This window comes from Rhinoderma darwinii, chromosome 4, assembly GCF_050947455.1.
Source record: "Rhinoderma darwinii isolate aRhiDar2 chromosome 4, aRhiDar2.hap1, whole genome shotgun sequence".
Lineage (NCBI taxonomy): Eukaryota > Metazoa > Chordata > Amphibia > Anura > Rhinodermatidae > Rhinoderma > Rhinoderma darwinii.
The window spans coordinates 32729921-32751234 of record NC_134690.1 but is presented as its reverse complement, the minus strand read 5'-3'; the positions used below and the strand labels follow the sequence as shown (position 1 = coordinate 32751234).

Sequence of the window (21314 nt, the reverse complement as noted above, 5' to 3'; positions counted from 1 at the left end):
CCATACACCGTCTTATAATAATGCGAAACATTATTGTTACGTTATATACATTTGCATTATATGTCTAAGAAATAACAGCTCTACACACTAGAAGAGAAAGATAAAAAAAAATAAAGATATAATAAAGGATAAATAGGAATAGTGAATAAATAGTGCGGCGGCTGTGGACCTTGTTGGCATGACAAGTGGTCAACTTCAGCAGCGCAGCATAAGAAAGTTTAGACCTGGTATAGAAGTGGTTAATAGGACTATTGGTTGTGATGGACAGGACGCGGAAGGATACGCAGCGGAAGAAATGAGTGCAAGGGCTCGGGAAGAAGTTGACAGACTTGGGTTCTGCAGTGTGAATGAGGACGGGCCGGTGTGCGATGTCTGGTAGGTACTTGAAATGACGTAAGAGGGGGAATAATGCAGAGATTTTACACAATACTAACGTTGCACTATAGCAGATGTAGCAGAGCTGAATGTCACTACACTATAATATAGCTACGAAGTCTTATAATGCATAAACTAACAAGACGTTATGTCTGCCCTCCCCCAACATTGGAAAAATCGTAAGTATTTACCATTGGCGTTGCTGGGCACGGGGGCGAGGTGCTAAAAAACCGAAATCTTTTTTACGGTGTTTACAGAATGGGAAAATAATGTTACATTTTAATAGTTCGAGTCGTTACGGATGCGGCGATACCAGTTCTGTTTTATTGTACGGAAAAAAACCGCAAGAGGAGGGTTCGAACTTTTCATGTTTTTTTTTTTTTTTAATACATTTTCTTAAAAACTTTATCAAAATACTTGGCGTTCGCCGAGCTGTGAATACGACTTTATTCTGCAGGTCAATATGATTTATATTTGTATATATTTATTTTTTGTTCTCTCATTAGAACTAAATTTAAAAATATATATATAATTTTATTTATTATGGCGTTCGCCCTGTGGGTTAAATGTTTTACGGATGCAAAAATACCATGGGAAAAGGTTTTCTTGAACTTTTTAATTATTTTCCCTGTATGACTAAAAACTTTATTGAACTAAGGTTAACATTTTTCTTTTTTTTAGTACCACTAGGGGACTTGAACATGCGAACGTTATTGCACTGTATTGTGCGTTTAGCATTATCCGGTCTCTGGTAACTAAACGTTCAACAAACTTCTGACGAGTCATAGTGACATGTCATAGTTTGGATTGGTGGGGTCCGAGCACTGAGACCACCACCAATCACTAAAACAAAGCAGCTGAAGTTCTCGTGTGAGCGCTCAGCCGCTTCGTGTCTGTTCGGCTTTTTCCGGAAAGCCGCAGTATCGGAGTACGGGCTCATAGACTTTCTATTGTGTCTGTACTCCGATGCATTGATTTCCGTAAAAAGCCGAACAGAAACGAAGCAGCTGAACACTCACACGAGGATTTCTGCCGCTTTGTTTTAGCGATTGGTGAGGGTCTCCGACCCCCAGCAATCAAAACTTCTGACATATCACTATGACACGTCAGAAGTTTGTCGAACGTTTAGTTACCCTTTAATAGGAGGGCCCAGATGGCAGACGTAGGGACATTCATTACACCACCGGCTGCCATGACAACTCCTCAGCACCCCTCGATTGCATTACGTTGGGAGGGGAAAATATGGCCCCCCCTCTGTTTAACAGCTTAGTTGCCGTGGTTGCTATTGACCACGGTACATAAGTGGTTAAACGGCCGTGATCGGAGTTCTCTCCGATCCTGGCCGTTATAGTGACGTGTCAGGTGTAATATACTTACCCTCCTGACTGATGTGCATGTACGTCAAATGTCGAGAAGGGGTTAAACCGCTAGTACAGTGGTGCTTGAAGTGCGGTGCATAATTTCCACATTACTAGTATGCCGCAGGTGTGCATGCTTTAGTGCCTCATCCACCGCTAACCCCCAATAGCCCTCAGCACTGGCCAAGACTCCTGGCACATCTGGTGCCATGCTACCATGAAGGAAGATCCATGTAGAAGATCAGACTATGGGGAACCATGTGTTCAGTGACATGTAAATCATCTTCATCATTTTTTGACCACTAGGGGATGTTTCACTCCGCAAGATGATTTCGGGGGTAGAGGAACAATAAAGGAAGGAATGATCACCGTACAGAGCGCACGGACCCTCAAGGATCTTTTCCCCAGCCCCGAGCAGGCCAAGGTGGGTGTAGTGTTTGGTTGTATCTCCTGAATGTTGTCTTGTGTTGTAATCTGTATGTCTTGGGGTCTGTTCACACATGTTGGATTTGTTGTGTCTTTAGGAAAAGTAACAAACCCCACCCATTGCAAAGTGATGGCATATCCTAATGATATGATGCCATATAATGTACTGAAAAGCAATTCCTTGTGTGGTAAAATTGGAAAAAAACGTTTTTTTTTTTTTTTCGTCCGTTAAGCGGTGTGATGGTTGTTTTCTGCCGGGTGAACTGTAGTTTTAGTTGGCACCTTTTTGGAGAACATACAACTTTTTGATCACTTTTTCTTCTATTTTCTTTTTTATAAGCGAGATGACCAAAAAACAGCAATTCTGATAATTTTTTTTGTTTTTTTCCTACACCGTTCACTCGGTGGGTTAAATAATGGGATATTTTAATAGTTCTGACTTTTACGGATGCGGGGATTCCAATTGTGTTTACTTTTATGATTGATTACACGAAATGGGAAAAGGTTTGTCGTTTTTTAATACTTTCAGTTATTAAAAAAATAAATTATATTTTTACTAACTTTATGATTTTTTTTTTCTTTAGTCCCCTTGAGGGACTTTACAATTTGATCGTTAGATCGATTATGCTATACTTCTGTATTACAGTGTATTGTCTTTATCTGTGCTCTGCTATTAAGCCTTGCCTCTGGCCAGGCTCAATAATACAGCACTGAGGGCAGACCTGGAGGCCTCCCATAGGCCTCTGGCTGCCATGGCAACTGATCGGCACCTCAATGAAATTGCAAAACAATAGACTGGTTGTGCCGGCTACAATACACCAGTGTATGATGACATTTACTATGCCATACAGTCCGACTACAGGTCACTGGCTGTCCTACATTTGTGTCAAAGGAACTGGTTTAATGAAGAATTAGTGCAGTTGCACAGTAACCAATCAGATCATTAGTTCCTATAATAGTGAGTAATGGACCAGTGTATTTTGACCTCACCGTCTATATCTGGTTTCCGTTCCCGCTGGCTGGACATACCATTGATAAGTTTTTTTTACTTAGCCACGCCCCCTTTTCCAGACACTTTTTGGAACTGTCGAGGGACACTCAAAAAATGTCTAAGACACATAGTAGTATGGTGCACTGAATTCTGGCACAGTTCTCTAGTCTCCCCAGTGACTTTTTAAAATGGGCGGCCATATTGATGCTGATGTTGATTTTTTTGCTGCTTACCCTCCATAGAGGAGCCAGGTCATTACCGAGCGTCCCACCGCCGCTCATCCCCCTTCCACTAATCTGATACTAGTTGAGTCACCTATACGTCCTCTGGCTTTTAGAAATGGGAGCTGCAGCGGGTCAACCACCGATCCTGGCTAAAATGCCCTTTGGGACTATTTGTCTCAGATGCTGGGCCATGCGCCACCCAGATTGTTGACCGTCCAGTAATGAACTTGAGAACTTTACTATATTTGGTTTCTAAAATCCCTACAAAAATGAATAGAAGCTCATTGGTTCCTGTGGGTCACACCGCTGTGTTTTTGTTTTTTTCTGCACCATTTTTTTGCCCTTTCTTGGGTATGAAGTCGTTTACTACAATAGAACGCTCCTGTGTCTTCGTTTCCTTCTTAATTATACAGGAGGGCGAGTAATATTAAAGGACTGATCCTATTTCAGTGTCACAGCATCTCAAATGTCATCCTCTCGCACAACTACTTGCTCACGTGCTGATGTAGCAGAGCTGACTGTCATTGACTACTTTTTCTTGTGCACCCTTATAACTAATAATAGTAATTAACCCCATCATGTTCCTCCGTCATAATGGACAACATTGAGTTAATGTGTGAGGAACATGATGGGGTTAATTACTATGAATGTGAGGCACATGGAGGTTCAAAATTCATAATACCTCGTGCCTCACAATAATAAGTGAAAGAAAGCTGATTTTATTTTATAACCGCGTACACATCATAAATGACGCTATAAATTTATTATGGTCGCGACAATACCGAATGTGTATATTTTATGTATCGAGACTTATTTTAATGTTTATTGTAAAAAATAGTTATTATTTTTACATTTATTTAACATTACTTTTATTTATTTTTTATATATATATATATATATATATATATACATACTACCGTTCAAAAGTTTAGGGTCACTTAGAAATTTCCTTATTTTTGAAAGAAAAGCACCGTTTTTTTCAATGAAGATAATATTAAATGAATCAGAAATCCACTCTATACATTGTTAATGTGCTAAATGACTATTCTAGCTGCAAACGTCTGGTTTTTAATGCAATATCTACATAGGTGTATAGAGGCCCATTTCCAGCAACCATCACTCCAATGTTCTAATGGTACATTGTGTTTGCTAACTGTGTTAGAAGGCTAATGGATGATTAGAAAACACTTGAAACCCCTTGTGCAATTATGTTAGCACCACTGTAAACAGTTTTGATGTTTAGAGGAGCTATAAAACTGACCTTCCTTTGAGCTAGTTGAGAATCTGGAGCATTACATTTGTGGGTTCGATTAAACTCTCAAAATTTCTAGAAAAAGAGAGCTTTCATGTGAAACTCGATAGTCTATTCTTGTTCTTAGAAATGAAGGCTATTCCATGCGAGAAATTGCCATGAAACTGAAGATTTCCTACAACGGTGTGTACTACTCCTTTCAGAGGACAGCACAAACAGGCTCTAACCAGAGTAGAAAGAGAAGTGGGAGGCCCCGCTGCACAACTGAGCAACAAGACAAGTACATTAGAGTCTCTAGTTTGAGAAATAGACGCCTCACAGGTCCTCAACTGGCAGCTTCATTAAATAGTACCCGCAAAACGCCAGTGTCAACGTCTACAGTGAAGAGGCGACTCCGGGATGCTGGCCTTCAGGGCAGAGTGGCAAAGAAAAAGCCATATCTGAGACTGGCTAATAAAAGGAAAAGATTAATATGGGCAAAAGCACACAGACATTGGACAGAGGAAGATTGGAAAAAAGTGTTATGGACAGATGAATTGAAGTTTGAGGTGTTTGGATCACACAGAAGAACATTTGTGAGACGCAGAACAACTGAAAAGATGCTGGAAGAGTGCCTGACGCCATCTGTCAAGCATGGTGGAGGTAATGTGATGGTCTGGGGTTGCTTTGGTGCTGGTAAAGTGGGAGATTTGTACAAGGTAAAAGGGATTTTGAATAAGGAAGGCTATCACTCGATTTTGCAACGCCATGCCATACCCTGTGGACAGCGCTTGATTGGAGCCATTTTCATCCTACAACAGGACAATGACCCAAAGCACACCTCCAAATTATGCAAGAACTATTTAGGGAAGAAGCCGGCAGCTGGGATTCTATCTGTAATGGAGTGGCCAGCGCAGTCACCAGATCTCAACCCATAGAGCTGTTGTGGGAGCAGCTTGACCGTATGGTACGCAAGAAGTGCCCATCAAGCCAATCCAACTTGTGGCAGGGCCTTCTGGAAGCATGGGGGGAAATTTCTCCCGATTACCTTAGCAAATTAACAGCTAGAATGCCAAAGGTCTGCAATGCTGTAATTGCTTTGTCTTGGAATGCTCCATTTGCAGCAAAGTTTGAAGGAGAAAATTATTATTTCAAATAAAAATCATTATTTCTAACCTTGTCAATGTCTTGACTATATTTTCTAGTCATTTTGCAACTCATTTGATAAATATAAGTGTGAGTTTTCATGGAAAACACAAAATTGTTTGGGTGACACCAAACTTTTGAACGGTAGTGTGTGTGTGTGTGTGTGTGTGTGTGTGTATATATATATATGTGTGTGTGTGTATATATATATATATATATATATATATATATATATATATAGCCAGTACATTAGCCTGTGTACACAGGCAGTTGTTAGTCCATACCCAAGTTACCCTAACAGGAAATATGGTCAGACAGCCCTAGGGCCCTTCAATGGACCCTGGGCTGTCTGCCCATATATGGTATGTCCCTCGATCGCGTCACAGGGATCCCCCCTTCTCATTTACCCCTTGAATACTGCGGTCAGCTTTGATCGTAGCATTCGGGAAAATAACGTCGGAGATGAGAGGATTCTCTGATCTCGGCCGTGGCTGTGTAATACTGATCCTGACAATAAATGTGCGTGTGCGGTCAGCATGAGGTGATACGGCCAGTGCTGCACTAATGAGCAGCGGCGCAGGCACTGAAGTCAGAACATGGGGCTTTGCCAGAAATCATTAGTACAGCGCTGGTCGCATCACATCATGCTGACCGCATGCACACTTGTCAGCACTCAGGAGCAGGGCAATGACTATCGCACAGCCGCAGCCGCGCTCTGACTACATTCATGTGTTACAATGCTAAGCTGTGCGGCCGCAAAGGTTCGCATAGAAATACATGAAATAATGGTATTGTACCGTTTGAGGGTGCACAGTATCGAAGTTTCGATTGCATCGTGCAACCCTAAGTTGTATTGTTTCCTGATAGCTCTAAGTCTTTTTTTTAGTACCTTACATCTCACCACTAACCTGCTGGTTCAGTGTCTGTACAGCGCAAAGTCTGCTGTGGTGCAATGTTGGATATGTAGCATTTGCACAAGAAAAAAATACTGCATCTCCACCACACTCTACTATACAGTACAGTGAAATAGGAGCTCAGCGAAGCGGTAAGGGGCGTGTCTGTCAGCGCAGTGTTGACAGACTTCAACTGTCAGTCTGCAGAATTCAGGATGTTACTTAAGATCAGTACGAGAGAAAACCTACAAGTATTTGCAGTTTTTACTGTAAAATCCTAGATGTAACCTTGATGACGACCTTGATAAGGTGCAGTAAGAGTCCAGGTACAATGTTTATAGTAAGGGTTACCTTCCTTCCATGTCGCCGGTACGTGACCCTACAGCACAATGCGAGGAGTTCATTGTCTTCCTTCAAGTCTAAACTTGTCCAATGAAGACTGAGGAGGTGACTAGTACAATATGCTGAAATGCACTTCCTCGTGGAGCGACTCACGTTACATCAATTTGTGGCCTGCAGTCTGCATGATGTCTCCTATATAGTCTCATCCAGTGTCTGTATTATATGTGCAGTCACATGACCATATATACACCCTTCCTCACCTCCTGCAGTATACGGTACGCTTCTCCTGGCGGTCAGTGCTGCTCCACTTCACATTTCTTTCCTCTTTTACAGCAGCTGCATATCGCAACGTGTAAGGAGCGCCTTCATTCTGCTAAATGGGGCAGATCTTGGGGCTGAGCTCAAAATATTGCACATAGATGGGCGTAACGACACGCTAACAACGGTAAAAACGGGAAAACCGCTTTAACCATAATTCGTCTATGGTACGAAAGACGGATCCAACGTATTTCCATCTTGGATATTTAGGGCATATCCATGGAATGTGCCATAAATGTCTGATTAAATTAGAGTCCCAGTTCTGGGACCAGCAACTATCTCTAACGGAATGTTTCCGGCCCGGTCCCCGCCTAGTGAAGCGGCTGCGGGCCGCCGCATGCAAGGAAAGACTTGGTGGAGATGTGGTTAGGCTACGGAAACCGTGTCACTCTCTGTCCTTCACAGTTTCCTTAACTCCCATTCAGTTATATGGGAGCTATACTGTCTCCATAAGTTCCGTCACCTCTCTACTGAGTATCCATCTGAATGCAGTGACCAGTGGTGGGGCGGGGGTGGTGTTGGGGACCTCCATTCTCGACATTGGTGCTGATCACAGAGCTGGGACCCGCATCTATCAGATACATATGGCATATCCTGTGGATATGCCATAAATGTCTAAGGGAATTCAATTTATTTGACGCAGTTTCCGCCCGATATTTAATACAATATTAATAAATCCCCCCAATATTCTTAAATTTTTTTATTTTTGTAAACCGATTGGATTAAGCTTGTTGGATCGTCTATGGCCAGGTGAAATAGGTTGTCTAGTTTAGAAAACTCCTGTTCAAATACCCTATTAAGAAGTTCTGAGTTGACAGAAGAGGGTCTTCTATTCAGGAACCTCTTCTACAAGCCAGAACAGTGAGATGCCACAAAGAACATTTCTCTGGAGGAGTCGACGCGTCCATGGCCACGCATTGATTTCAATGAGAATTGTGTAATACTTAATTTCCCCTGTGGTGGCACTGCAGGGAAACTTATCTCTTACTGATGGTTTTTCCCACAGAATACAGCTGATCGCTGGAGGACCCAGCAGTGAGAACCTGTGATCATCTTATCAGGGGACCCTTCAAACAAAAAGGCTTTGTCTAAAGTGGACAACCCCTTTAACGCTGCGGAGTGCTGTAATAGTACGATGCCAGCAGGAATACATTTAGGAGAAGGAATATTTCTGCCTGATCTCTGCCATTTAACACCTTGTTAAATCGGGACGCCGATCCGTCACTAGAACAACGTGGCTGTGGACCCTATTGCTTTTTCTTTGCACAAAGCCGTGCCCAATGAGTGAATGGGGAGCTGCTGTACTTGCAGGGAATACCTAGGTTCTTTGGCCGTGCAGATGGACCAACAGTGGTATCAGGGACATACAGTGAAGGAAATAAGTATTTGATCCCTTGCTGATTTTGTAAGTTTACCCAAAGACATGAACAGTCTAGAATTTTTAGGCTAGGTTAATTTTACCAGTGAGAGATAGATTATATTTTTAAAAAAAACAACTGAAAATCACATTGTCAAAATGATATATATTTATTTGCATTGTGCACAGAGAAATAAGTATTTGATCCCCTACCAACCATTAAGAGTTCAGCCTCCTCCAGACCAGTTACACCCTCCAAATCAACTTGGTGCCTGCATTAAAGACAGCTGTCTTACATGGTCACCTGTATAGAAGACTCCTGTCCACAGACTCAATTAATCAGTCTGACTCTAACCTCTACAACATGGGCAAGACCAAAGAGCTTTCTAAGGATGTCAGGGACAAGATCATAGACCTGCACAAGGCTGGAATGGGCTACAAAACCATAAGTAAGACGCTGGGTGAGAAGGAGACAACTGTTGGTGCAATAGTAAGAAAATGGAAGACATACAAAATGACTGTCAATCGACATCGATCTGGGGCTCCATGCAAAATCTCACCTCGTGGGGTATCCTTGATCCTGAGGAAGGTGAGAGCTCAGCCGAAAACTACACGGGGGAACTTGTTAATGATCTCAAGGCAGCTGGGACCACAGTCACCAAGAAAACCATTGGTAACACATTACGCCGTAATGGATTAAAATCCTGCAGTGCCCGCAAGGTCCCCCTGCTCAAGAAGGCACATGTACAGGCCCGTCTGAAGTTTGCAAATGAACATCTGGATGATTCTGAGAGTGATTGGGAGAAGGTGCTGTGGTCAGATGAGACGAAAATTGAGCTCTTTGGCATTAACTCAACTCGCCGTGTTTGGAGGAAGAGAAATGCTGCCTATGACCCAAAGAACACCCTCCCCACTGTCAAGCATGGAGGTGGAAACATTATGTTTTGGGGGTGTTTCTCTGCTAAGGGCACAGGACTACTTCACCGCATCAATGGGAGAATGGATGGAGCCATGTACCGTCAAATCCTGAGTGACAACCTCCTTCCCTCCACCAGGACATTAAAAATGGCTCGTGGCTGGGTCTTCCAGCACGACAATGACCCGAAACATACAGCCAAGACAACAAAGGAGTGGCTCAAAAAGAAGCACATTAAGGTCATGGAGTGGCCTAGCCAGTCTCCAGACCTTAATCCCATTGAAAACTTATGGAGGGAGCTGAAGATCCGAGTTGCCAAGCGTCAGCCTCGAAATCTTAATGATTTACAGATGATCTGCAAAGAGGAGTGGGCCAAAATTCCATCTAACGTGTGCAAACCTCATCATCCACTACAAGAAACGTCTGACTGCTGTGCTTGCCAACAAGGGTTTTGCCACCATGTATTAAGTCTTGTTTGCCAAAGGGATCAAATACTTATTTCTCTGTGCACAATGCAAATACATATATATCATTTTGACAATGTGATTTTCTGTTTTTTTTGGTTTTTTTTTATATAATCTATCTCTCACTGGTAAAATTTACTTAGCCTAAAAATTCTAGACTGTTCATGTCTTTGACAGTGGGCAAACTTACAAAATCAGCAAGGGATCAAATACTTATTTCCTTCACTGTATGTCCGTCTATGGCCTATTGGTATCCGAATGGTACAAAAAGGTTATTAGAAATTATATCGAGAACAACTTCGGAGTATATTAAGAGTAACTAGGTGCAGTAAGATGGTGTATGCCGATCCTATATGTAACTACCTATTTAATGACCCTTTCGGTAGAGTTTCCTGGCATTCTTTGGAGAGAGTCGCCTGGGTTACTGATGTATTCTTCTTGCTATGAGGTCATTTACGGTTCGTTACTGGGGTAAACAATAGTGCTGTAACCAGAGAGGCCTGACTTTTGTCACAACAGTAACGAGATTCTTGGGTTTCCTTCGGAGTGTCGTTTTCCGTGGTCTTCGATTAGCCCCTTCTCTTTACATGGTGCGATCCTCCACTTTTTACAATAATTTACAGTTTAAATACATATAAAACATTGAGTACATTTTATTTTTGTGGGAGGGGCATGAGACTATTTTTTTTTTTTTTTCCCTACAGTCTTTTTGCAGGTACAAAGAGCTGGTTCTACACGGTGTGGGACCCTTAGAACTTCGAAATCTAACCACCAATTCGGTTAGAACTTCCACTCCAATGAGTAACCACACTTTTTAACATGACATTGCACTTGAAGGGTTTGCTTCAGATCTCTTGGTGCAGTTTTGGGACAGGAAGTAGCTGTCTGATGGCTACCATTGTCAGCCATATTAGCTCTCGTGAGGCAGCTTTCCCTGTCACGTCACCCCGAAGCTGCTACCCCCCCCACCATCTTTCAGTTCTACCTGGCAGTCAATCACCGTTAGAGGCCCATTCCTTTCACTGTGCAGAGATAAGTTGAAAAACAAGGAATGCTGGGAAGTGTGGCTCAATGGTGTGATCAGTGAGGATCGTAATAGAGATCAGTATATCTGACTGCATGGGACATCCGAAAAAGATTATAAATAGATGAAGCAGTTTTATTCTACGCCCGGAGACACAGATCCTGAATAATTTTTGTTCAAGTCTGGGGAAATAAACTTTTTGTGTTGTCCTCCTCTCCATTCACACCAAAAGCTGCATTCAGAGTGCTGCTTCATAAAACTCTGTGTAGTCCTTGTCTAACTGGCTTTTTTCTCCTGTATCCGTTTTGGAGCCGTAACCATTTGGTGAGCCTAACATAGGCGTGCGTTATGTTAAATGGAATACAAGAGTAAAGACTACTTTTCCCACGGCGCCCGCCGCCTTATCGTTACCTCTCCACCGTGTCCTCTGGCTCCTGGTTGACACCGTGATCCTGCCTCCCTCTTTGCGATTCCTGGCCTTCCTCACTGTGGCTTTCCTCCGGTGTCTTGTGCACTTCCTAGTGTGTGTGCGCGCGCTGACTCCCCCAGTCTTAAAGGGCCAGCGCATCCCTTTGACCCAGCTTTGCAAGGGTATAAATTGAACCTCCCCCTATTCACCATTGCCTGAGCAATAAGGTTCTTCCTAGTTAGTCTTGTAATTTACTTCTACCTTGTACCTTTGCCAATCCTTGCCTCCCCTGACCTTGCATTCTGTCTGATTTTGTTCTATGCCGATTTACGTTGGCCATTGCCAAGTGAGACTACTCTGGGGTTAGCAACCTCGGGTTCCCCAGAAGCGAAGTCCAGACCCTGTGTAGGGGTTAAAGGGTGAATACATGGGGTCCCCTTTGACTCCGCTCCCAGCTTTAGCCCCACATCAAATCCCTTGGTGACACCGTGGGTTTACACTATCATCTACAGTATCCTTATCCACGGGCCCCGTGACCGTACTACAGTGGTGGTAACTGCACGAAGTGGTTCTATGGTGATGACAATTTGACTCCTACTACTTTTGTAAATGGGGTCAATAGATTTTATTCATGACTATGGTCTTAAATTAATAGTTTTTTTTTTTTCCTGATGGGATGGTGAATATATACTATATTGCCAAAAGTATGTGGACACTTGACCATCACATTGACGAGAAGTTCTGGCTCGAAATCGTCATTCTAATTAGTCCCTAAGGTGTTGGATGAGGTCAGGGCCATGTCCACATTTCTACTGCTCAAATCTAGTGACGACGTGCTTTTACGCTATTTTAGCTGCCACTTGGCATTGTGCAGGGTGATCTTAGGCTTGTGGGCAGCGACCATGGAACCCATTTCGTGAAGCACGACGCAGTTCTGGTGCTGATGTCAACTCTAGAGGCAGAGTGAAGTGATTTTTAGACGCAATGCTCTTCAGCATCTGTGAGTTTGTGTAATCTACCACTTCATGACTGAGTTGTTGTTACTCCTGCGACCAGGGTAAATCTAGCAGGTCAGAAACTTCACAACCTGACTTCTAGCATCATATGACCGTGCCACTTGTAAAGTCACAGAGCTCTTCAGTACGACCAATACTAATCTCAATATTTGTCTATGGCGGTTGCATGGCTGTGTGCTTGATTTTATTCACCTCTTTGCAATAGATGTGGCTGAAACATGTGGGCCTAAATGCACTGGCAGTAAGTCGGCCATGTTGAGATACAGTAGTCTCTTGTCGTCTATAGATAGAAAAACTTTTTATTCATCCCCAACGGGAAAATTGTGTCACGGCATTACAATAAACATTAAAACATGACATAAAAGGACAATAACGCAATATACTTTTTTTTTTTTTTAACCTGCCTATAGCATATACACCATCAATACTTTTACTTCTATGTCTAAAATATTAACGAAACCCACGTCCATCTTGCCCTACCAAGGATTTATTGTGGGGGCCTATGTCAGTTGGCAGAAATGACCGCCGATAGCGCTCCTTCACGCAACGTAACTGTATAAATCTATTACTAAAAGTGCTGCGCAATCCTATATTTGTTGAATTCTGTTCATACATTATTTTTCAGTCTGTGACTTTTAGGAATCCGAAAATTTATAATTGCCTTCCCCTACCCAAGACGATGGCGGCATCACATCCGGTTACCAGAAGTCCGTCTACCACGTCTCTGAAGAAGACCGGTAACTGGTTGTCACACAAGCCCTACGTCCAGGTAAAGTGCAGTCACGTACTTCAGAAAATGGACGCTAATAATGAGGGAGATTTATCAAAACTGGTGCAAGGGAAAGTGGAGCGGTAGTCCACAGCGTCCAGTCTCTGCTTAAATTAAAAAAATACTAATAATCTGGAATCTGATTGGTTGCTATAGGAAACTGCTCTATTTTCCGCCGCACCAGTTTTGATTTCACCCAATGTATCTGCACATGAAATCTATTCAATGGTAATAGTATGCTTTAAGGGTCTGTTCACACGGGGCGTACATGCTGCGGAAAAGCCTGCAGCGTATACGGCCTAGAACACGCCGGGAAATCCGGATGAATATTCGCATTAAATGGTGTGCGTATATTCTGCCAGATTTTCCTGTGAAGAAAATGGCTGCTACAAAAAAATTAAATAAGACCCTATACTTACCTCTCCAGCCATTGTCCTATCAACACGTTCCTGCTGCTCTGTATCCAAGCGCCCTCCTGTGATGACGTTTCATCACGTGACCACTCTTGCCTGTGAGTGGCTGCAGGGGTCACATGTGATGAAGTATCATCACAGAGGGCTGCCTGGACACAGAGCAGCCGGAAGAGCAGGGACGTGTTCTTATTGCAGCGCCGCGAGTGGTAAGTATAAGGTTTTGTATTTTTCTCTTTTTAACCGCAAATACTCAGCAAATTCCGGAAACAATGGCATTTGTTGCGGAATTTGACTTCTCCACTGAACTCAAAAGGGAAATTGCAACAAATGCGCAGCGAATTTGCAGCATAAACTGACATGCTGCAGATTTATAATCCGCACAGCAGGTCAATTTATTCATATTTTCTCAGCAGATATTTTCTGCGGTGTGTTGAAGAGATTTGTTAAGATCTTGTTCACTTTTCTGATCCTGTACTACGCCGCAGATTTCCCACCCACAAATCCGGATGGAAGATCTGCAGCTTATACGCATAACATACCCTAAGGGATACTTACCGACCCTCCAGGAATGTTCGAGAGACTCCCAGAAAAAAGGCAAGACCACCTGGACTCCCTGAAGATCAGCAAATGCCCCCGGTGTTTCATGACCTGGTTAAAATATACTCCCCACTCCCGGTTCCTGCAGTCCTCTCCACTCCTTGTGCCGCCACAGACAATGTCCTGAAATCGAGGCAGGGAGTGAAGAGGACTCCAGGACCAGGACGAACGGGTGCTTATGTGCATGTCCGCTCATAGATCTGTATTTAGGGGGTTTGGTCTGGAGTTCTGTATTTGTTTAAGGGGGTCTGTATTTCGAGGTGTGATATAGGTGATCATATGCACTGGAAAAGGTGCAGTTGTGTGGAATAAGGTCTAATTTGGGGATCACAACGTGTACCCACTCATCCCCACCCTCTAATAACAGGTGTGCTTGAGATATTTTCTATTTATCTCCTCAGCTATTGGTGGATGAGGAGAGCCGGGAGATCAGTGCAATGACCCAGTGTGTTCTGGACACCGAGAACCTCTATAACCAGGTACTTGCTGGAGACGGGTGAGATATGGAGGAAGAACTAAAGAATCTGTAAAGAGGAGGAATCGATGTTCTGCACATTTCCTTCTTCTCTTAATGGTCGTTATTGTCCCAACCTTCATTTCTACAAAACATTAGAGTTAATAAAGTAAATTAGTCCGGAGCCCAACTGATTACAAATTTGTGCTGATCCGGCATACGTAACGTTTGGTAGTGAAGTTAATAAAAAAATAAAAGTCTGATGGTCCAAAACAGTCAAAGTACATGATGGTCAGGTCTGTGGCTGAAGCATTGGGTCAACATTGGGAACCATCTATAACCACTTTAGATGGACCTGAGACCTCAGTAGTTATGCAGTTCTACAGTTCTAGTAGAACCTACTCCTGGACCTTTGGGCTCTGATCTTAGAGTTGGAGGCTCAACTAGTCTAAGAAATCCCACACTTTCACCCCCGAACACCTTAAGGGATTTGGACTTTGCTGCAAGTACCAGGTGAAGGCTTTTTGAACTGTCTCCAGCCTGAGGGGTCTGAGGATACCAGGGTCACACTAGGAGCTGGATGAAGACTAGAGTCTACAAGAGCAGTGGTAATGAAGGTAGATAACCAAGTAGTGGATCGTCCAATGTACCAGAGGGCAAGCCATAGACGATAACCAGGAGATGTAGCCAAGACCTGAAGCCAGAAGAACAACTAATCCAGAATGTCAAGGACTGGGAATCAGAATCCGCATAGGACGGACCAGTTAGGATTAGTCCGCATACCGGCATTCATCAATTCCTTTACATTAGCTAACCCATAGTATAGGGATGTCGAAAATGTCCAATTTTGTATGGCCCAACGATAGGACCAGTTTTAATTGATAGGGCACCCAAGATGGTGTCATCTATGGATGTGACCGCGGATGACAATTGGTGGCTGCACACAGTGCTGGAGTATGGATAGGTGTATAAGGTAAAAAACGTCCAATAATGTAGAAAATTCCTCCATTGTAGAATTTCATCCAAAGTATACTGAACATAGGGGTGAGGGGAAATGGATTTCTTGCTGCTTGGGTGGGGGACTGGTCAGTCGAGTAGTTTGTATCGTTTCTAAGCTTTTGACTTTTTTGTACTGTATCAGAGAGTGGAGGAATACGTGAAACAGGAAGAGCAGGCTGAGCAATGCAGGAAGGAGATCCAGCACAAGAGGTGGACGGAACGAGTGGCGGAACCTTTACAGAGAGCCATCGAGAAATACATTGATAACCAATCCAATGAGGAGATAGAGAAGCGGAGAAGACGTCTTCTAGCTCAGTACTTGAGATATTGCAATAAGAAGGTAAAATTTGTAGGTCTATTAACGATTTTCATTTTAATAAATGGTGGGGGTCGCTATACACGAATAAAGGAACTCTCCAGGCAAAACTGTCACGTATTGTTCTGCCTGGTGCCGGGGGCCGATGCATGACACAGCGAGTCTCTCTTAAAAGGTAACTTACCATCACTTCCATTGTAATTCTGCCCGCACTTGCCACTTTCTAAATGCCACGTATACTCCATGTCATGATTGAGACCAGCACATCGCCAGGGACGATGCAGTCATGTGACCAATTGGACATAACCATTATTTAAAATACTGAGCTGTGTTATAATACATGTACTTAACCTAATTGACCAATAAGAAACCTAAAGCTAGCCGTTTCACTTAGATGAAAATCTCAGAAACCATTGTATTATACATATTTTTGTCCATAGGAGCAGTATTATAGTAGTTATATTCTGGTATATAGGAGCAGTATTATAGTAGTTATATTCTTGTATATAGGAGGTAGTATTATAGTAGTTCTATTCTTGTATATAGGAGCAGTATTATAGTAGTTATATTCTTGTATATAGGAGCAGTATTATAGTAGTTATATTCTTGTATATAGGAGGTAGTATTATAGTAGTTCTATTCTTGTATATAGGGGCAGTATTATAGTAGTTATATTCATGTATATAGGAGCAGTATTATAGTAGTTATATTCTTGTATATAGGGGCAGTATTAGGGTATGTTCACACGGCCTATTTACAGACGTAAATCGGGCGTTTTTGCCCCGAATTACGCCCGAAAATAGCGCCTCAATAGCGCTGACAAACATCTGCCCATTGAAAGCAATGGGCAGACGTTTGTCTGTTCACACGAGGCGTATATTTACGCGCCGCTGTCAAATGACGGCGCGTACATAGACGCCCGCGTAGAAGAAGTGACCTGTCACTTCTTTGGCCGTAATTGGAGCCGCTATTCATTGACTCCAATGAATAGCAGCGCTAATTACGGCCGTAATTGACGCAGCGTTCAAGCGCCTGCACATGCCGGTACGGCTGAAATTACGGGGATGTTTTCAGGCTGAAACATCCCCGTAATTTCAGCCGTTACGGACCCCCGCCGTGTGAACATACCCTTATAGTAGTTATATTCTTGTATATAGGAGGTAGTATTATAGTAGTTCTATTCTTGTATATAGGGGCAATATTATAGTAGTTATATTCTTGTATATAGGAGCAGTATTATAGTAGTTATATTCTTGTATATAGGGGCAGTATTATAGTAGTTATATTCTTGTATATAGGGGGCAGTATTATAGTAGTTATATTCTTGTATGGAGGGAGCAGTATTATAGTAGTTATATTCTTGTACATAGGGGCAGTATTATAGTAGTTATATTCTTGTACATGGGGGCAGTATTATAGTAGTTATATTCTTGTATATAGGAGCAGTATTATAGTAGTTATATTCTTGTACATAGGGAGCAGTATTGTAGTTATATTCTTGTACATAGGAGCAGTATTATAGTAGTAATATTCTTGTCTATAGGGGTCAGTATTATAGTAGTTATATTCTTGTATATAGGAGCAGTATTATAGTAGTTATATTCTTGTATATAGGGGTCAGTATTATAGTAGTTATATTCTTGTATATAGGGGCAGTATTATAGTAGTTATATTCTTGTATATAGGGGCAGTATTATAGTAATTATATTCTTGTATATAGGGAGCAGTATTATAGTAATTATATTCTTGTATATAGGGAGCAGTATTATAGTATTTATATTCCTGTATATAGGGGGCAGTATTATAGTAGTTATATTCTTGTATATAGGGGCAGTATTATAGCAGTTATATTCTTGTATATAGGGGCAGTATTATAGTAGTTATATTCTTGTATATAGGGGGCAGTATTATAGTAATTATATTCTTGTATATAGGGAGCAGTATTATAGTATTTATATTCTTGTATATAGGGGCAGTATTATAGTAATTATATTCTTGTATATAGGGGGCAATATTATAGTAGTTATATTCTTGTATATAGGGGCAGTATTATAGTAGTTATATTCTTGTATATAGGAGGCAGTATTATAGTAGTTATATTCTTGTATATAGCAGCAGTATTATAGTAGTTATATTCCTGTATATAGGGGGCAGTATTATAGTAGTTATATTCTTGTATATAGGGGGCAGTATTATAGTAGTTATATTCCTGTATATAGGGGGCAGTATTATAGTAGTTATATTCTTGTATATAGGGGGCAGTATTATAGTAGTTATATTCTTGTATGGAGGGAGCAGTATTATAGTAGTTATATTCTTGTACATAGGGGCAGTATTATAGTAGTTATATTCTTGTACATGGGGGCAGTATTATAGTAGTTATATTCTTGTATATAGGAGCAGTATTATAGTAGTTATATTCTTGTACATAGGGAGCAGTATTGTAGTTATATTCTTGTACATAGGAGCAGTATTATAGTAGTAATATTCTTGTCTATAGGGGTCAGTATTATAGTAGTTATATTCTTGTATATAGGAGCAGTATTATAGTAGTTATATTCTTGTATATAGGGGTCAGTATTATAGTAGTTATATTCTTGTATATAGGGGCAGTATTATAGTAGTTATATTCTTGTATATAGGGGCAGTATTATAGTAATTATATTCTTGTATATAGGGAGCAGTATTATAGTAATTATATTCTTGTATATAGGGAGCAGTATTATAGTATTTATATTCCTGTATATAGGGGGCAGTATTATAGTAGTTATATTCTTGTATATAGGGGCAGTATTATAGCAGTTATATTCTTGTATATAGGGGCAGTATTATAGTAGTTATATTCTTGTATATAGGGGGCAGTATTATAGTAATTATATTCTTGTATATAGGGAGCAGTATTATAGTATTTATATTCTTGTATATAGGGGCAGTATTATAGTAATTATATTCTTGTATATAGGGGGCAATATTATAGTAGTTATATTCTTGTATATAGGGGCAGTATTATAGTAGTTATATTCTTGTATATAGGAGGCAGTATTATAGTAGTTATATTCTTGTATATAGCAGCAGTATTATAGTAGTTATATTCCTGTATATAGGGGGCAGTATTATAGTAGTTATATTCTTGTATATAGGGGGCAGTATTATAGTAGTTATATTCCTGTATATAGGGGGCAGTATTATAGTAGTTATATTCTTGTATATAGGGGGCAGTATTATAGTAGTTATATTCTTGTGTATATAGGAGGCAGTATTATAGTAGTTATATTCTTGTATATAGCAGCAGTATTATAGTGGTTATATTCTTGTATATAGGGGGCAGTATTATAGTAGTTATATTCTTGTGTATACGGGCAGTATTATAGTAGTTATATTCTTGTATATACGGGCAGTATTATAGTAGTTATATTCTTGTATATAGGGGGAAGTATTATAGTAGTTATATTCTTGTATATAGGGGCAGTATTATAGTAGTTATATTCTTGTATATACGGGCAGTATTATAGTAGTTATATTCTTGTATATACGGGCAGTATTATAGTAGTTATATTCTTGTACATAGCGGGCAGTATTATAATAGTTATATTCTTGTACATAGCGGGCAGTATTATAGTAGTTATATTCTTGTACATAGGGAGCAGTATTATAGTAGTTATATTCTTGTATATAGGGGGCAGTATTATAGTAGTTATATTCTTGTATATAGGAGCAGTATTATAGTAGTTATATTCTTGTATATAGGAGGCAGTATGATAGTAGTTATATTCTTGTATATAGGAGGCAGTATTATAGTAGTTATATTCTTGTACATAGCGGGCAGTATTATAGTAGTTATATTCTTGTATATAGGAGGCAGTATTATAGTAGTTATATTGTTGTATATAGGAGGCAGTATTATAGTAGTTATATTCTTGTACATGGGAGCAGTATTATAGTAGTTATATTCTTGTATATAGGGGGCAGTATTATAGTAGTTATATTCTTGTACATAGCGGGCAGTATTATAGTAGTTATATTCTTGTATTTAGGGAGCAGTATTATAGTCGTTATATTCTTGTATATAGGGGGCAGTATTATAGTAGTTATATTCTTGTATATAGGAGGCAGTATTATAGTAGTTATATTCTTGTACATAGCGGGCAGTATTATAGTAGTTATATTCTTGTATATAGGAGCAGTATTATAGTAGTTATATTCTTGTATATAGGGGCAGTATTATAGTAGTTATATTCCTGTATATAGGGGCAGTATTATAGTAGTTATATTCTTGTACATAGCGGGCAGTATTATAGTAGTTATATGCTTGTATATTAGAGCAGTATTATAGTAGTTATATTCTTGTATATAGGGGGCAGTATTATAGTAGTGATATTCTTGTGTATAGGGGCAGTATTATAGTAAATATTGTATGTGATCCATTCTGAGGTATGTTGAGAGGGAAATAGAGTAAAAAAAAATTGTATTTGGCGAAACTTCCTATGAAACTTGTTTGATTCCAGAATGTTTTTTTGTGATCTCTCAGTAACTATTGATATTAATATGATTTTAGATATTTTTTGTTATTCTACATGCAGATGATTGTTGTTACTTGTGCCCGGAGCCGTGGGATTCATTAATATTCACCTGATGTTCTTCTCCTCCAGGGTAGCGCATTTATGAGAGATTATGACTCCTCAGAGTACGACCCATTTATTAATCGCCTTTACAAGCAAAGCCTGCGGGTAAGAGAAACCTAATAGAGCGCGTCATTAGTTCCTGACCCAGAGGCCTGAATACAATGCGATCTTCCTATTAACAAGGCTGCAATTCTCCATAGAAGACTATATACCACCGCTAGCACCGTGATGGCAACATGTAAAATACAGCATTGCAGTCAATGAGAAACAAGCCAAGACAGATGGGACACGATGCATCATGTGAATGGGATTTGTTGAATTCCCATTAACTACAATGTAACCCTTCAGTGTAAATATACGAAGGCCAGGCTCACATAAGTGTTTTCTTCATGTACCTTATTTGAAAGGATATTTACAGTATTGCAACCAATTATTATTTTTTTTTTTTTATTTTAAATGGAAAAGAAAATGCATCAAATAATATTGAGTTAAAAATCCCCTACTATTTTATGTATACAGCTCCCATGCAGAACTATGGGTCTCCATTGTTACACTGCTATGTGAAGAAACTACATTCATTGGGAGAAATTGATCAAACGGTTTTGGTGGAAAAAGTCACAAATTTTGACACATGGTTGCGACTTTTGTTATTTC

The 21314-nt window shown here is 40.6% G+C and overlaps 1 protein-coding gene across 1 annotated transcript in view; it reads left to right on the top strand.

Annotated features, from left to right (window-relative positions):
• Positions 1-158: 158 nt before the first annotated feature.
• FAM228B (family with sequence similarity 228 member B) overlaps positions 159-21314 on the top strand; it is a 32559-nt gene continuing 11403 nt past the window's right edge. Inside the window, 6 exon segments of the mRNA XM_075860988.1 lie at positions 159-375; positions 2040-2157; positions 13116-13259; positions 14671-14748; positions 15865-16062; positions 20688-20765. Coding sequence (XP_075717103.1) covers positions 179-375; positions 2040-2157; positions 13116-13259; positions 14671-14748; positions 15865-16062; positions 20688-20765 — 813 coding nt within the window. The 5' untranslated portion in view covers positions 159-178.